Source organism: Dendropsophus ebraccatus, chromosome 7 (genome assembly GCF_027789765.1).
Source record: "Dendropsophus ebraccatus isolate aDenEbr1 chromosome 7, aDenEbr1.pat, whole genome shotgun sequence".
NCBI classification, from domain to species: Eukaryota; Metazoa; Chordata; class Amphibia; order Anura; family Hylidae; genus Dendropsophus; species Dendropsophus ebraccatus.
Genome location: NC_091460.1, coordinates 89,352,772 through 89,371,799, shown reverse-complemented (window position 1 = coordinate 89,371,799; position 19,028 = coordinate 89,352,772). Strand labels below are relative to the sequence as shown.

At 44.8% G+C, this 19,028-nt stretch overlaps 1 protein-coding gene across 1 annotated transcript in view; it reads right to left on the bottom strand.

The window, feature by feature from the left end:
- The window catches only part of LOC138797557 (scaffold attachment factor B2-like), a 48,384-nt gene extending 30,732 nt beyond the window's left edge, over nucleotides 1-17,652 (bottom strand). Inside the window, exons 1-6 of the mRNA XM_069977874.1 lie at nucleotides 17,388-17,652; nucleotides 9,650-9,737; nucleotides 6,638-6,696; nucleotides 5,132-5,159; nucleotides 3,985-4,450; nucleotides 3,704-3,750 (exon numbers count right to left, since the gene is read on the bottom strand). Coding sequence (XP_069833975.1) covers nucleotides 3,704-3,750; nucleotides 3,985-4,450; nucleotides 5,132-5,159; nucleotides 6,638-6,696; nucleotides 9,650-9,737; nucleotides 17,388-17,546 — 847 coding nt within the window. The 5' untranslated portion in view covers nucleotides 17,547-17,652. The remainder of the gene's footprint in view (nucleotides 1-3,703; nucleotides 3,751-3,984; nucleotides 4,451-5,131; nucleotides 5,160-6,637; nucleotides 6,697-9,649; nucleotides 9,738-17,387) is intronic.
- Between the last annotated feature and the right edge of the window lie 1,376 nt (nucleotides 17,653-19,028).

Below are 19,028 nucleotides of genomic sequence, written 5' to 3'. Positions count from 1 at the left end.
ATGCCAAGAAGCTGAAAGTGGTCACTTACTATTCTATCTAACAAGACCACACATTTGTATCGACATTGCAGTAAATGACATAAAATGAGGCAGCTACCAACGAAGCTGGAGAGAGCGCCATAGAAGCGAGAAGACTGCAAAACAGGAATATGCTGCTACAGGGGTGACTAGCTGTAAATTAATGTAGACTCCACCATGCAGAAGGGAACTTTAGGGTTTCTTTGGAATTGGATAGCCTAGATACTCAAGTAAAGAAGGAGGACATATAACCTCAGCAGTGCTAACCACCAAGTCACATTGCTGCCCTTGTTAAGCCTGGCAGAGAATGGAGGAGAAAAGTAATTAGTAACACATTTTGTGCGGATCATGCCAGGGACGATGATCTGAGTAATATATGTACACCACCTGGGGCGGGGCGGGATAGGTAGTTGAGGATTGGCATTCACACTCCCCTTCAGTGTCTTCTGTCCTTTCTTGGGACAATGCCTTACCTGCTATAGCACAGCTATGAGGGGTAAAGTGGGCAGAGGCAGGGCAGCAGGGGCTCAGTCCACAGAGGCAAAACAGACAACCTTGGCCGAGTCTGCTGCCATAACATCTTGGGCGTAGCCATAAACAATCTTGGGGTACCATCTATATTATGGTCTGTGCCCTGGTCACATAAAGGGGGTCTATATTATTCCCTTTTTGTGGAAGTTTAATCATTTAGTTTTTTGAGCTGTGGACAAAACTATGAGCTACAGCTAAGCTAAATGACTCTAGTGCCGGACAGAGCTATAGCTATTCTAAATGAGTGTAGTGCCGGACTGAGCTACAGCATACAGTCTGGAGCAGACCCAGGCAACATGCGAGCCGCTAATTATTTCTCCCTGGGCCTTGCACCTTTCAGCATCCCTAGAACCTGCGGCCACAACTTCTAGACACGCCCTAGTGCTGTTATGTTCAGTCCAATCACTGCATGGTGGGGGGCTGAACATAAGGAGAACAGAGCAGCAGGACCTTTCAGCATCCTGCTGCTTAGACTGTGGGCCTCGTGCCTGCAGCCTAGGAGCAGCCAGAGCGTGATCTCTCAAGCAGGCATAATGATAGGATCTTGCCTGCTGGAGAATCTGTCTGGCTGACAGACAGACACTGGAGTCAGAAGATTGAGCATCTTGCCGATTTCCTACAATAGGTGAGCATGAGGCTTTTTTTTTTTTTTTTTTTTTTAAAGTTGAAGCACAACAGGAGGCATTATGGCTGTGGGTGGGAGGCTGTATAAAGCAGGTGGCAATATTACTGTGGAGGGGCTATATCAAACAGGGAGACATTATGACTATGGGTGGTGGTGGGTGCAGTACACAAGAGGGGATCATTATTGCTATGGGCAGGGGTTATAGAAGGGGATATTACTACTATATGGGGGCAACCCACATACCTACTCACTTTACTGCACATGACACCAAAAAGCAGAATTACTACTGTATGGGACCCTAAAAGGTAGGAAAAAGGGAAGGAAGTTGAAGGAAAAATGCAGAACTGAAGATGTTTGTCTGGCAGGTATTGAACAGATGAATAGTAGCTGGAAGAAATCAAAGAGGCCTGGGCCAGATGGAGAGGAAAAGGGAAGGTGACGCCTCAGATCTAAGATGTCACCTTTGAGTCTGCTGTAGAGAATAGGAGCACTCTGCTTAATGTGCACTAGTCATCGCATAGACACAGAGGACGCCGGGGGCTTAGGCTGCCATGGCAAAGCCCCACATCAGTGAGGTCCATGCGTAAGCCCTGTTCTAACTATGGATTTTGCACAGAATTGGCCCAATTAGAACACTTACCCACCAAAATTCTTTAAAAATATGTTAACAAAAAATTTAAACAATGGTTCGTTTTCACATATTAAGGTGTTATAATAAACATTCTTTAGAATTGAAGGTATCACTTAAAGAGAATCTGTCACTGGGTATACTCTGCCTTAAACGAGGGAAGCATAAACTAGTCATAGGTGCATTACCGACATTCTGCTCAGCCATTGTCCGGATATGCAGAATGGGCTTCATCCCCACACTACTCACTCCACCCTCTGCCTATATATACACACATATATTCTATACACAAAGCTGCCAGTGCTCATGAATATCGAGGGCATATGCTCATAATGCCAGTTTACACCCTATAGTACTGCCATAAGCAAGTGATAATGCATATACCGTATTTTCCGACATATAAGGTGACTGGGCATATAAGATGCCCCCTAACTTAAGAAGATTGTCAGGGGTACGCCTTATACACCGGAAAATGTCAACCCCTGCCTGACCGCAGCCCTGCTATGGTCATGCAGGGGTTGACTGCAGCTAAATGGAAAAAAAAAAAAAAAAAAAAAAAACGAAAAAAACTTAACTCACCTGGGGCCCGTTCCCGGCCTCCGCGCTTCTTTTGTCCCGTTCCCGGCGCAGCAGTGTGACATACACTGACTGCGCCGGGATCCCCGAGGCTCTCCCGAGCAGCCGAGCGTCTCATCAGAGAATCTCAGCTGCCGGTAGAGCTTCAGAAGTACTCCAAGCCTCTGTCATTCTTCCGAAGCTCTCCAGGCAGCCAAGCATCTCCGAGCTTCTTAGATGAGACGCTCCGCTGCTGGGGAGAGCTTAGGGGATCCCGGCGCAGTCAGTGTATGTCACAATGCCTGCACCGGAAACGGGAAATAAGATGCGCGGAGGTCGGGAACGGGCCCCAGGTGAGTTAACTGTTTGTTTTTATTAACAGTGGTCGCTCCATCTGGTGGGGATGCGACCATTTTTGAGCCCCCCTACCATATGGGGCGACCATATCCAGCGTATAAGACGACCCCCAACTTCTGAGAAGATTTTTCGGGGTTTAAAAGTAGTCTTATGTGTTGGAAAATACAGTAGTATTGCATGCACTTCCTCTGAGAACAGAGCAGGAGGTCCAGGAATAAAGCCCCTGTCCCCAAACACGCAGAAAAGTTACAAGTAAAAGTTTCATATTTTAGTAATCTATTTGATATCCATAATCACAAATTGTGCTGCAGCTGTAAAGCAGAATCAACCACACACGTGAATGTACATTATGGGGAAGAGTTATCATTGTTGTTTCCCTGGCATATACTAGAGAGAAGGCGCAGATTCTTGTTTTCTCCCTTTCTTACGCCAATCTTATCCCCAGCTCGCCTAATGGGCAGGCAAGGAGGAGCGGTGGCCTCCTCCCGTGCCTAATTTATTAGGGTTGATGCATGGAAACAGGTGTAAACCAGGCAAACACCTACACCTGCACTGAGCGGTTGTAGATTTTTTGTGCAATGCCTGCATATGCCTCTTAGTAAATCTGGCCAGGTGAAAGGGGTGGTGCGTTAAGGCTTAATAAAACCTCCCCTTTGTCTGCCCTATTGATGTAAACTGATTTCTTAAAGACTACAACCCCCATGACATCATCCGCTACCTGAACCTTCCCGCACTGCAGCCTCATGCTTTGGCCAGCTTTCTCAGTAGAGGCGATGCTGTGTTGCAGTACTGGGGCCACTTCTTTTTAACATGTTTATTAGTGACCTTGTAGAGGGGCTACAGAGTAGCATCTCCATTTCTGCAGATGATACTAAACTGGGTTTCTGTAGGTTTAACTTGATGGACTCTTGTATTTTTTAAACCTTTTTACCTATGTTACATTGTAATTGCTTTACTTTTTATTAATAAGGTCTTAATTTGCTACATACCTTTCTCATCTTTAGCAATGCTTTTACTAGGATCTTCATCAGCCGAACTAAGGAAAAAACTGCAATTAGTGAATAACATGGCAACCTCACAAGTTCAATACAAAACATTGGAACTTCTCAGAATGATCTTGGAGAAATGACATGCACACTTTATTATAGACCATCTAAATCAAACTGTCAGTTAAAAACCTACCCAGATGTACTACGGTAAACACTGACAAAACAAACCAGAGCTAAAAACTCCTTAAAATAATCTTTCTAATACTGAGAAGACAACAAACCTCATTTTCTGATCATCCTCTTTTGCAGAGGACTCTCTTAGGGCAGAGCTTTCGTCTTGCACATCTTGACTTTTCTTGGCCTCCTCTTCACCATCAGGTGGTTTTTCCTCATTTTCCAGACTTGTTGTGAGCTCAGCTTGAATCTGGCTACTCTGATCACAGGTTTTATCTACATCTAACATCTCAGAGTCTATATCCTTGTTTATGCTTTGTTCTTTAGACTCCCTATCATCAGAAGCTACATCTTTACTCTCTTCATCTTCACAACCATGATTGGATTCTCCATCTAAATCCAAAGTGCTGTCAGCAGATTCGATTGTCACAAAAACCTCTTCTTCCTCTTTGGGCTTCTCCGGTTCAGCATTACTGTCCTCCTGATTACCCGAATCGACTACTTCTGGAACCTCTTCTTTAAGCAGTTCACATTTATCACTTTCCCCCAATATCTCCAGCACTTTCTCATTTTCTATAGATTTAATAGGAATAGAACGGCACAATTTAATCACCAAGAGAAAAAAACAAATTCACAAATGTGGAAGCGGCATGGCTGCCGAATCAGAACACAAGACAGAGATTGGAAAGTTGCTTCATGCTGTATGTGTATACTGAGCTCAATGCAAGCAAGACTAATCACATTACAATGCTGCAAGCATGGAAGCCGCTTAAAAATTCATGTCGTCTTGAATTCACGCTTCCTTGACTTTATGTAGAATTTCTGTTGTCTTCTAGGCTTCAATCGTCCTTTAATTTATAGTAGGATTTCAATGAGAATCATTCCAAATTTCTGAGAAATCCACTAAGAATTAGGTCATCCTAAACAAGATCCCGTATGCAAGAAACGCAACGAGCCAACGCGAATCACGAAGGAAAACGGAGAGTGGTCCAAATTACTGTCATCTTCTTACATAATGGCAACCAAACACCTGATCATCACCAGATCTATGAAATTCTTGTCATGTTAACAAGCTATACACAGACTAATTCCACAGATCTGGGAGTTTACTTTTCCAATCTCTGTTGCCCACACCTCATCAACAGAATACCGCGCAAAGTAACTGGTCAGAATAGAAAACAAATTAAAAAAAAATAAAAAATTATAAAAGCTTGTAGAAAAAAAAAAAAAGTCACCAAATAATGTAGACAATACCTTTATTCTGATTTGTGTCTTCATTCTCCTGTAGAAAAAAAAAAAAAAAAAAAAGTAGAAAGAGTAAGAGTAGAACTAAGTGAGGAACAATAGAAGACATACAGAATTACAGCGAAATTCACACGGCAATTTCTGCTGTGATCCTGTGTCCTGTCATTTTATATAGACTTACATACTCGCAGCCCAAAGAGAACTCCGCTGCGAGTATGTAAGGCTTTGTCCCACTTAAGGCCTGTCTGGCTAATAAATTACCTGCTCATGCTCCTGTTGCTTCTCAGGCTCCCAGCTCCCTGATGTTCCATTCAGCCAATAATTGCGCTGCCCTGCCACAGCCACTGATGGCTGTTGAGCAGGACTTTAGGGAGCCTAAGCAGCAAGCAGGAGCACAGCCAGGTAATGTATTAGCAGGGCCGGGTTAAGTGAGACAGGGCTTTACATATCCACAGCGGAATGAAAAATGTGCTGCGAGTATGTAAGCCTATACAAAAATGACAGGACACAGGATAGCAGCGGATTTCGCTACAGAACGTACAGTGTGAAACGGGCTGCGATCCTGTATGTGTGAAACTGGCTATATCTATCAATTGTTCGTTCTCTCTCTCTCTATATATATCTATATCTATATATATTATACTGTACGTCAGATTCTTTGATGCTACCCCCCCCCCCAAATGTCACTAGTCCTTATTTTGGTGTCACACTGCGAGATTACTAGACCACTATAAAGGACTTTTAGGCGATTGTTAGCTAGTCACCTACCTAACTATATAATCTAAGCCCTACATCTGCTCTGTCCCTGCTCCAGCAGCGCTCTCTGTCAGCTAACAGAAATCATCAGGTGACCTGAGTTTATATAGATCCAGGGCACCTGGTGCAGCCAGCCAATCACTGCTAAACCAGTAGCAAACATGTCTGCAGCATAGCAGGATGTGTCTGCTCCTTCCCCGCATGTTTATTGGCTATTTTAAAGTGACCCTGTACGCACAATCTGACCCCCCCAAACCGCTTGTTCCTTCAGATAGCTGCTTCTAATCCAAGATCTGTCCTGGGGTCCGTTTGGCAGGTAATGCAGTTATTGTGCTAAAAGACAACTTTTAAACTGGCAGCGCTGTGCCCTAAGGGAGTGGCCTAGATTGTGAATGCATTAGGCTGGCACAACCTCTCTGTCCCTCCTCATCATTTGAAATGCTCCAGTTAAAAAGTTGTTTTTTAGCACAATAACTGCATCACCTGCCAAAAAGACTGCAGGACAGATCTTGGATTAAAAGCAGCTATCTGAAGGAACAAACGGTGGGGGGGGTGGGGGGGCAGATTGTGGGTACAGAGTCTCTTTAAGACACCAAACACTTAGGGGATGAGACTTGCTATTTTACACAAGTCTGATACTCCAGCAAATAGTACACTCAACTCTACTTTGCCCCCTTCACCTGGAGGAGAAGGTCCAATACTATAGAAATTACATATATCTGGCACCTAACTGAGAACACAAAACAGAAGTGTTTGTACCTGGCTGTCACCCGAATCATCCTCTACTCCATTATCATCCACTTCTTCCTGCTTTTGCACTGTAAGGGGGGGGAATAAAAAAAAAATAAAAAAACACAGAATAAATTAAGAAAATAAAAAATTACACATTCATCTATTTTAATTATCCGACGCTTAACCCCTTGTGTTTAAAAGGCCATAGCACTTGTATTTTTCCCCTACAGACCCACATGAGCCCTTATTTTTTGCACCACTAATTTTATTTCGCAATGGCAGACTTAATTTTTGCATAAAATATGCTGCAAAACCAGGAAAAAAAATTATGCGCTGTAAAAATGAACAAAAAAGCTATTTTTTGTTTGGCTTGTTTTTTGTTTTTGTAGAACTGACTTGTTATATATGCTCCTCAAGTTGGTACGATTAAAACGATTTGCAACTTGCATAACTTTTATATTGTTTGATGGCTTTAAAAAAAATAAAACATTTTAAAGAAATTAAATGTTGCTTGAAAGAAGTTCACAAAAAATTATTATTGCAACTGGGTCACTTAGCCCCGCCCACATCGCTACTGTACGCCCCGCCCCCCCTGTGCCATCATCAGTACATGGGTTCAGGTATGAAAAATGGTAAATTTACCTTTTACACGTGTGTAGAAGAGTCAGAATGCAAATAGGGGGAGACAATGTCATTTAAAGTTCAAGAACAGCGGTAGCATTGTATATCACACGGTAAGATGTAGGGCTGGGCGATAATGGCCTAAATCAATATCGCGGTTTATCGTACATGTAGCCGCGGTAACGATAAATTGAACGATAATTATGACACGCCCCTTTTAAAAGCCACACCCGTTTTGAAAACCCTATTTTCTGATGGTAATACAAACGTGAATTTATTCCATATAACAATGTGCAGCAAACTTCACAAATAATATACAACGTTTTGGCGTCTCCTACACCATTTTCAAATGCCACTTGAAAATGGTGTAGGAGACGACGAAACATTGTATATTACGTGTGAAGTTTGCTGCACATTGTTATATGGAATAAATTCACGTTTGTATTACCATCAGAGTGCTGCAGAGTATTTTTTACTAGCTGACTTGGTATTCGACTGCTGGCCTCCACAGTTTGTTTAGTGTGCTGCCTATATTGTTTGCTTTATCTATCTATGTATCTATCTATATATATATATACAGTGTGTATATATATATATTAGTGTGTGTGTGTATGTATAGACAGATAGTATAGGAAAATCCACAGCACTCCTAATGCAATTCAAGGTGCGATTTATTGAAAAAGCAAGTGCAGCATACACACGCAACGTTTCAGCAGCTATTCGCCGCCATTTTCAAGCTTGAAAATGGCAGCGAATAGCTGCTTAAACGTTGCGTCTGTATGCTGCACTTGCTTTTTCAATAAATCGCAACTTGAATTGCATTAGGAGTGCTGTGGATTTTCCTATACTATTTAAATACGGTCCCAGGTCTTGACTTCTACCTCTCTTGAAGTGCTGCTACTATTTTCCCATGATTTAGATAGATAGATAGATAGATAGAAAGAGATAGAGAGAGAGATAGAAGATCTCCTATCTATCTATCTATCTCTCTCTCTCTCTCTCTCTATCTATCTCTCATATCTACCCCCAGTCACTCAGTGGCTGCAGGGGTCAGGTATGGGGTGGACACCTCCTTCCTCCCCCAGGCACCGCTCTCTCTTCCGCACAGGAATCCTCGGCTTCTGTCACTCAGTGCTGTAGCACATATACCTGTGTCCCGGACTGAGCGTCACACATGGCTGCTTCCAGCACTGACAAAACATAACGGGGCTCCGAGGATTCCAGTGCGGGGACAGAGTGCGGTGGCCAGTGAAGCATGGAGGTGCCGACCCATACCTGACCCCAACTATATATGCGGGAGAGGGGGGCAGGGCTCACCGTGCAGCTTCCAGAGAAGCTAGGAGAAGTGAGCCGCCTGGCAGCAGCAGCGCTGAGCTCACACTGGAGGGGACGCTGCCGCCTGTGCGCAGCCTGTCACATCTCCAGCCTTCCTCTCCAGCCCACACAGCAGGATCTTCCATCTCCTGCCCTGCAGCAGTATATGTGCGTCCTGGCTGGGGAGGTAAACCGGAGCATCAGCTGTCTCGCCTCCACCTCTCCACCCGGGACCCCTCTCTCTCCCTGCACCAGAGCATGCGGCCGCCGGGTGGGTGGGGGGAATACCGCAGATACCGTCCTGGCAGAGTTGAGGTCGGTTAACCAACGCCAGTGACGGTATCGGTATTTTTGCGGTATACCGCCCAGCCCTAGTAAGATGGGTGTTTTAGGAATTAAGTGCAGGCCATTTATACCTGCAGGTAATTTTAGCCTTGTGGGCGTGTATAAATCAAGATATAGTGATCGGCACTTCCTAGTATACCAAACTAGCACTGGAGCATGAACAGTCTCTGGTAAATGTTTCCTAGTGGTGCAATCTCCAATTCACAAAAAGTCATTCAGACTATTGCTGGACGTGATACAGAAGCACATTGGATAATAAAGACTAAATGCACAGGGTCCAGCAGGATTAAATGACTGTCTGGATATGAGCATATTTTTATTCACACGAAACAGCTGTCACTCTAAAGCATGTGCTGAAGCGTCTTAGCCTGTTGTTCTAAGGATTTTATCGCCTGATGGAATAAAGACTGCAAAAGTTTTCCATATGTTGGCGAGTGCTCTCCTGCTCTTTCTTCACATTTGACTAATTCCTGTGCATGTTCTCACTGGTTGCACACAGTTGATACATCCCAACAGTCTTCTACTGTCTTCTACAGCTTGCGGATCTTAGTTTTTATAATTCCCAAACAGATTTATGGGAAAATTTTAATGAGGTTTTTCCAAGAAAATATCCCTAATGGCATCTCCATAGGTTAGGCATCATTAGCAGACTGACAGGACCCCAGAAGCAGAAGTAGTAAAAACAGCACAAGGAGGGAGAAACGTCAGCTCCATACACTGAGCTGCGTTACTATAAAGGCCCCACTGTGACACACTTACCTCTTCCACTACGCTTAGGAGTCTTTTTGCTTGGCGTATCAGTGGTTAATTGGATCTGATCTGGATTTCCACCCTCCTCCTCAATAGCCTAAAAAATAAAGGTTTATGTTTGTTTTTTCAATCCTGCCACAGGGATGACACATACTCTATACCAGCAAGAGGTCACAAATTTTTTATAATATAATAATAATAATAATAATAATAATAATAATAAAAATATATATTATATATATATATATATATATATATATATATATATATATATATATATATATATATATATATTTATATATATATATACACACACACACACACATACATACATACACACAGAAGTGTGCTCAAAAGTTTACATAACCCGGCAGAAGTTCTGCTTTCTTGTCCTTTTTTCTGAGAATATGCATAAAACAAACTTTTCCCCATTTATGTTTATTGGTCGGGTGGAGCCATTTACTGTCAAACTACTGGGTTTTCTCTTTTTAAGTAATAATGACAGCCAAAAACATCCAAATGGCCCTGATCAAAAGTTTACATACCCCATTTCCTAATACCGTGTATTTCCCCCTCTAACATCAATGACAGCTTGAAGTCTTTGTGGATGAGAGGTGTCAAAAAGCCTATGATGAGGGGAACACCATTTATACTGTAAAGCACAGTGATGGATCGCTGATGTTTTGGGGATGTGTGAGCTACAGAGGCACAGGAAACTTAGTCAAACTTGAAGGAAAGATAAATGGAGCACATTATCAGCAAATACTAAAGGCAAAGTTGCACACATCAGCCCAGAAGTTGTGCAAGGGACGTACTTGGACGTTCCAAGTAGACAACGACCCAAAACACAAGGCCATATAGACCTGTGATTGGCTACTGCAGAACAAAGTGAAGGTTCTGGAGTGGCAATCTCAGTCTCCTGACTATAATATCATTGAGCCACTCTGGGGAGATCTCAAGCACGCAGTTCATGCTAGATAGCACAGTAATTTAAAGAACTTGAGACTTTTTGCCAAGAAGAATAGGCAACTTTACCATCTGAGAAAAGGAGGAACTTCAACCAAAACTACCACAAAAGACTTCAAGCTGTCATTGATGTTAGAGAATGTAATGCACTGTATTAAAAACTGAGGAATATAATGCACTGTATTAAAAACTGAGGAACATAATCTTTTGATCAGGATCATTTGGACGTTTCTGGATGTCATCATGATATAACCCCGTCACGTCCACAATACAGCTATATACATTCCTGTTGCCGATGCCCGATGCAGCAGGAACATATATAAACGTTTGTGGCCATGAAGGGGTTTTAATGTTTGCTTTAATGCGATCGGCGCTGCACACATCAGTGTCCCTGGAGCCGCACATAATGACAGGCAGCCCCGGTCACTCAGCTGATTATATCTTGCTATGCATTGCAGCGTTTAAAGGAAGTTAGTGACAGGGTAAGCTCTTGTCACTGATTGATGGGGAACCCCGCAGCATGGCTTAGGGGGTCCCGATCACTTACACTGACAGGCATAGGTAAAAAAAAAAAAAAAAAAAAAAAACTTACCTCCGTCCTGTCAGATGGGTGATCTGTGCATAGAGTCTGCTGTCTAACAGGCTATGGACAGATCGCCAATAGTTCCGATAAATGCTATGCAATGGCATAGCAATAGAGATAAGCGAACCTCGAGCATGCTCGAGTCGATCCGAACCCAAGCTTTCGGCATTTGATTAGCGGTGGCTGCTGAAGTTGGATAAAGCCCTAAGGCTATGTGGAAAACATGGATATAGTCATTGGCTGTATCCATGTTTTCCAGACAACCTTAGAGCTTTATCCAAGTTCAGCAGCCCCAGCTAATCAAATGCCAAAGAAAAAAGAAAAAAATACACCCCAACCAACCATGTAGATGGAAAAATAAAAGCGTTACGGCTCTTTGAAAGCGAAAGGAGAGCACAGGGGTTAAAAAAACAACAGTAGTTTGACAATAAATGGCTTTACCCAACCACTAACAATGAGTGGAAAATTATATTCTCTGAAAAAAAAAAAAAAAAAAAAAACACGAGAAGAAAGCAAAAATTCTGCCAGGGTATGTAAACTTTAAAGTGACCATACCACCAGGCCCAGGCTGAAGCACTGGAGGCGGGCAGACCTACCCCCAGTGGGAAGAAACCCCAGCCCCTCCATGACGTGACTCCTTTAGAATCACTGGAACGCCATCATAGAGGGGCAGGGGTTTTTTCCCACTAAGGGTGGGTCGGCCCGCCTCCAGTGCTTCAGCCTGGGCGTACAGTCACTTTAAGCACAAATGTGTATGTGTATATTATACACACACACACACAAAATGTCACCAAGACAACACACAGTCACAAAATATATAACACCAAGATATCACAACCACAAAACTATGTGTATACACACACTACCAATAGGTCACAAATCCTTCACACTGCCACAAAATAATATATATATATACACACATATACATGCACACACATACAGTGGTACCTTGGTTTAAGAGCGTTTTGGTTTAAGAGCTCACAGTTTTTCAAAACTGTGACTTTGTTTAAGAGCTCCCTGTACTGGGTGGGAGCGGGAGTGGAGGAGGGACATGGTCTGCATAGCGGGGTCTACAGCCTTGTATTGTCACCCAGGTAGTCTCCCTCACCTTCCAAATGATAGCAGATCCACTTCAGGCTGGGGCTTATATCAGGGGACAGGACTGTGGAGGTAATCTCTCCATAGCTGTAACCCCTCTTTCCCCGGACAGAGAGTGCTGCATGTATGTGCCCACATCTGCCCTGCTCATTCCTTCATACTCCCTGCAGTCTCTGTCAGTCCTTGTGTTTCCCATCCTCTCCATTACTGTACAGTAACTTATAATATCACATATTCTGCTGTTTCTGAATGTTTGTTTCATCTGTTTTACATGTTATTCAGAATAAAAAAATTAATATTTTTGGGTGTGAAATCAATTGTTTGCATTTCTATGATTTCTTATGGAAAAATTTGCTTTGGTTTAAGAGTGGATTTGCGGTCCCGGAACGAATTATGGCCGTAATACAAGGCACCACTGTGTGTATATATATATATATATATATATATATATATTAGGGATGTCACGATACCAGAATTTTGAGTTCGATACCAATACCAACTTTTTTATTTCGATACTCAATACTATTTCGATACTTGATTCAATATAATGCTGTTTTCTGATTCCCATAACTTTTAAAATCTTTCAGCCGGTAGGGCTGTTTGAGAGTCTTTTTTTAGTGCTCAGTGATTTGCAGCTTTGATTGGTACCGTGTTTGCATATATGACTTTTTTGGTGCAAACACTGTATACTGTGCGAGATTGGGAAGGTAGTATGGCTGACACACAGTATAGTATGTTGGGGGTAGTAGTTGTATGGCTGACACACAGTATAGTATGTTGGGGGTAGTAGTTGTATGGCTGACTCACAGTATAGTAGGTTGGGGGTAGTTGTAGTATGGCAGATGCACAGTATAGTAGGTTGGGGTAGTAGTAGTATGGGAGATGCACAGTATAGTAGGTTAGGGTTAGTAGTAGTATGGGAGATGCACAGTATAGTATGTTGGGGGTAGTAGTAGTATGGGAGATGCACAGTATAGTAGGTTGGGGGTAGTAGTAGTATGGGAGATGCACAGTATAGTAGGTTGGGGGTAGTAGTAGTATGGCAGTTGCACAGTATAGTATGTTGGGGGTAGTAGTAGTATGGGAGATGCACAGTATAGTAGGTTGGGGGTAGTAGTAGTATGGCAGATGCACAGTATAGTAGGTTGGGGGTAGTAGTATGGCAAATGCACAGTATAGTATGTTGGGGGTAGTAGTATGGCAAATGCACAGTATAGTATGTTGGGGGTAATAGTAGTAGTATGGCAGATGCACAGTATAGTAGGTTGGGGGTTGTAGTAGTATGGCAGATGCACAGTATAGTAGGTTGGGGGTTGTAGTAGTATGGCAGATGCACAGTATAGTAGGTTGGGGGTAGTAGTATGGCAGATGCACAGTATAGTAGGTTGGGGGTAGTAGTATGGCAAATGCACAGTATAGTATGATGGGGGTAGTAGTAGTATGGCTGACACAGTATAGTATGTTGGGGATAATAGTTGTATGGCTGACACAGTATAGTATGTTGGGGATAATAGTTGTATGGCTGACTCACAGTATAGTAGGTTGGGGTAGTTGTAGTATGGCAGATGCACAGTATAGTAGGTTGGGGGTAGTAGTAGTATGGGAGATGCACAGTATAGTAGGTTGGGGGTAGTAGTAGTATGGCAGTTGCACAGTATAGTATGTTGGGGGTAGTAGTAGTATGGGAGATGCACAGTATAGTAGGTTGGGGGTAGTAGTAGTATGGCAGACGCACAGTATAGTAGGTTGGGGGTAGTAGTAGTATGGCAGATGCACAGTATAGTAGGTTGGGGTAGTAGTATGGCAAATGCACAGTATAGTATGATGGGGGTAGTAGTAGTATGGCAGATGCACAGTATAGTAGGTTGGGGGGGTAGTAGTATGGCTGACACATAAAACAAGTATAGTATATTGGGGGTAGTAGTAGTATGGCTGACACATAACATTAATATAGTATATTGGGGATAGTAGTTGTATGGTTGACACATAGCTATACAACTACTATCCCCAACATACTATACCAGTGCTGACCCAGCACTAGTATAGTACATTGGGGATAGTAATAGTTGTAGTGGAGCAGAACCTTCACCTCCTGCTCCATGCTGCCCGGTCCCGGCATCACTCCTCCCTCCCTCCTCGATGTGACTCCCAGCCCCCACACACAGGCCGCAGCCTCCTCATAACGGGACAATCTCCAAAGCCATCGGTTGCTGCGCACGGAGCGGCTCGGATGCTGCTGACACAGCGGCATCTACACAGTTAAATAGCCGGTGTAACTGTGTAGATGCCGCTGTGAAGTGTCAGCACTCAGCAGCATCCGAGCTGCTCCGTACGCCGCAGCCGATGACTTTGGAGATTGTCCCGTAGTGAGGAGGCTGCGGCCTGTGTGCAGGGGCTGGGAGTCACAACGGAGCACAGCCCAGTATAAATACCGCTCCATTAGTGACAGCGGCATGCCGTACCCGGACGGCCAGTGCAGGTTGCAGACCAGGGGTCGAGCCAGTGGGAAGTGTGGGGTTAACCCCCGGCCGTGACACATGTGCGGTGGCACGCTGGCTCACCAACCTGCTTGACCGGGCAGCATAGAGATGGAGCAGAAGTTGGTGAGCCGCGTGGGGGAGAGAGATGATTCCGGGACCAGGCAGCATGGAGAAGGAGTTGGTGAGCCGTGCGGGGGGTGGGGAGCACACAGAGAACACGGCCGGCGCTCAGATAGCCGCCGGCCGTGTTCTCTGCACTATACTCTATGTTAAGCTGCGCTATCGCACATCTTAACATAAAGTATCGATACCAGGAAATCCTGCAGGGCTCCAGACTAAAAAATTTACCTAGGAGCCATTGGCTCCTAACCTGAAAAATTTAGGCGCCAAATAGAATATTTGGTTGCCAACATTTTAAAACATGTAAAATTAATGTTATGTTAAATGGGACTTACTGTGTGCAGAGGCCACGGCATCCTCCTCCTTTAGATTCTCTGTTTTCTTAGTTTGAAAACGTTCAACATGGAAACTTGCAACTTGACAACCATATACCCCCCTGCTGCCGGTGTGTTCCCTCAGCCAGCTGCCATCTTACCGGCAATGATCTACTATATATATATATATATAGCCCCCGGCAGCCGATGACATATAGCCCCTGTGGCAATGTATATGGGAAGTGGTACTGTGCAGTGTATATACATACAGACACTGAGGGAAGTGGTACTGTGCAGTGTATATACATACAGACACTGAGGAAAGTGGTACTGTGCAGTGTATATACATACAGACACTGAGGAAAGTGGTACTGTGCAGTGTATATACATACAGACACTGAGGAAAGTGGTACTGTGCAGTGTATATACATACAGACACTGAGGGAAGTGGTACTGTGCAGTGTATATACATACAGACACTGAGGGAAGTGGTACTGTGCAGTCTATACATACAGACACTGAGGGAAGTGGTACTGTGCAGTCTATACATACAGACACTGAGGGAAGTGGTACTGTGCAGTCTATACATACAGACACTGAGGGAAGTGGTACTGTGCAGTCTATACATACAGACACTGAGGGAAGTGGTACTGTGCAGTCTATACATACAGACACTGAGGGAAGTGGTACTGTGCAGTCTATACATACAGACACTGAGGGAAGTGGTACTGTGCAGTCTATACATACAGACACTGAGGGAAGTGGTACTGTGCAGTCTATACATACAGACACTGAGGGAAGTGGTACTGTGCAGTCTATACATACAGACACTGAGGGAAGTGGTACTGTGCAGTCTATACATACAGACACTGAGGGAAGTGGTACTGTGCAGTCTATACATACAGACACTGAGGGAAGTGGTACTGTGCAGTCTATACATACAGACACTGAGGGAAGTGGTACTGTGCAGTCTATACATACAGACACTGAGGGAAGTGGTACTGTGCAGTCTATACATACAGACACTGAGGGAAGTGGTACTGTGCAGTCTATACATACAGACACTGAGGGAAGTGGTACTGTGCAGTCTATACATACAGACACTGAGGGAAGTGGTACTGTGCAGTCTATACATACAGACACTGAGGGAAGTGGTACTGTGCAGTCTATACATACACACTGAGGGAAGTGGTACTGTGCAGTCTATACATACCCCCCCCCTCGCACCCCACACGCACTGACTACCGCACCTGGCCGCCAGTCATGAGGGAGGGCTGGAGCGGTCGGGCCAGCCTCCTAAAGATGTGTTCGAACCAAAATGGCGGCCGGGGTCGACAGTAATGCGGCGAGTATACGGCATCGCGCTTCTGGGGTGGGGGGACACAGGGAAGGGGGCCATTCACTTACATAACACACATTACAAAGTTGTATAACTGTTTAAAGGGGTAGTGCGGCGCTAAGAAATTATTCACAGAATAACACACATTACAAAGTTATACAACTTTTGTAATGTATGTTATGTCTGTGAATCGCCCCCTTCCCCGTGTCCCCCCACCCCCGCACGTGTACCCGGAAGGGTGGTGCATTATACATTACCTGAACCGTGTAGACGCCCGTTCCCGATCTTCTGTGCCACGACGTCATCTTCAGACAGACGGCCGAAGCTCTCCGATCGTCCCGAGTGCCGGCCGGCACTCGGGACGATCGGAGAGCTTCGGCAGTCCGTCCAAAGATGACATCGTGGCACAGAAGATCGGGAACGGGGGGTCGGCACGTGACATGTATGTATAATGCACCACACTTCCGGGTACACGGGTGGGGGGACACAGGGAACGGGGCGATTCACAGACATAATATACATGTGTCCATCAAGGACACAGGCGACACAGGGCCCCCAGGGAGGGCACAGGGCCTCCAAGGAGGACACAGGCGACCCGGGACCCCAGAGCGGCTCCCGTGCGGCCTCCCCACGGCCAGCTAGACTATTTTGGACCTCCATGAGCCCGTGCCGCCATTGCCCACACTCCCATCAGCCCCTTCTCGGGGACGCCGCCATTGCCCACACTCCCATCAGCCCCTTCTCGGGGACGCCGCCATTGCCCACACTCCCATCAGCCCCTTCTCGGGGACGCCGCCATTGCCCACACTCCCATCAGCCCCTTCTCGGGGACGCCGCCATTGCCCACCCGCTTCAGTCGCTCCGTGAGGGCGCTCTTGTTCCCGCCGGTGTCCAGGTTCCGTTTCTTCAGTTCGGCCTTGAGGTCGATCACGCGCAGCTCGCTCAGCTTCTTGGTCTCCACCTCGGTGTTGGCGCCGGAATCACTGATCGGCTGCTCGTCCGCCATGCTTCCCTCCGCAGAGACAACACAAGTAAAAGCACACTACCGCACGGATGCTCTGTGTACACAGGCAAATAAGACGCAGAGTTTACTGCTCTGCGCGTGCGCAAGCTGCAGGAAGCGGAAATACGTAGTCGAAGGATTACTGCGCATGTCCGAGCAATAGAGCTTAGAAAGTCACGTGAGCAGAGCGGCAGTGTCATTGGCTCCTCACAATCTGTGCTTGCTAGCCACATAAAATCAGCACTGACGGGTCCGGGTTACTACCCCGAGCGTAACGGTCGGTGACTTGACAGCACTCCTCACGTGACCCAGTAGAACAAATCTATTTCTCCCTTTTTTTACATTTAGCTATCGCATTTGCAGCAGCTCATTGGGGGTGTAGATGTCTGCCATGATTTACCCCTGCAATCAGATATAAAGATGGGGAGGGTATGCTCACATTGTGGAATCAGCGAGGAATTTGAATCTGCGCTCAAGTTCCCGCGGATTCTGCTTAGAATTCCTGTTAAATATGAAGTGAGCAATGTCCCATGGTTCACTGGGATTTCCGCTCCTTTGTTCACATGGCAGAATTTGCACGTGGACTGTTTAGCCACAGGTCCACGTTCTGCCCATAGAATTGTCTTCTCAATTCTTTGGCGGATTCCACTTCATAAATCCCAGAGAAGTCAATGGAGCTTAAGTTCTGCGCCTATTCTGCCAGAGCTGAATCAGCAAATTTCATGCAGAAAACTCTCTGCTTTAATTCCTCACCTATTGTTAGGAATTGTGTGAACATGCCCTAAATCTGACATCAGGCGTAGGCCACCAGCAGAGGTTTCATAAATCATAAATGTGATTGATTTAAGTACTTTCTGTGTGTAGAGGTGAGGATCCTGCTTTGAAGTCCTGGGGTGAGGATCATGGGGCCATGACCTACAGACCCACATGAGCCCTTATTTTTTGCGCCATTAATTATACAGTGGAGCCTTGGATTACGAGCATAATCCGTTCCAGGATTATGCTTGTAATCCAATTCCACTCTTAAACCAAAGCAAATCTTCCTATAAGAAATCACGGATATGCAGACAATTGGTTCCATACCCCCAAAATAATTATTCATTATTCTGAATAACATGTAGAACAGTTAAAACAAACAACGAGAAACAGCTGAATATGTGATATTATAAGTTACTGTACAGTATAGCAGTCAGTATGTGGAGTATAATGTATAATAAGTGCATAAAACTGAAAAAACAGCAGAAGTTTGTAGATACGGAATGGAACTGCAGATCCCCATAATGCAGTAGCGTAGTACAACAGGCTAGAATAGAAAAGCAGGGCTGCTGTCAGAGATCTGTGTGGTCACATGACAGCAATGGGGAAAGGGGGGGTGGTGTTAAGCATGGGCCAATCAGGAAGTAAGAATCACAGCTGTGTTAGATTACAATGACAGAAACTTTTCTATACAGCAGTGTGTATAGCTAAGTGCAGGCACAATATAGC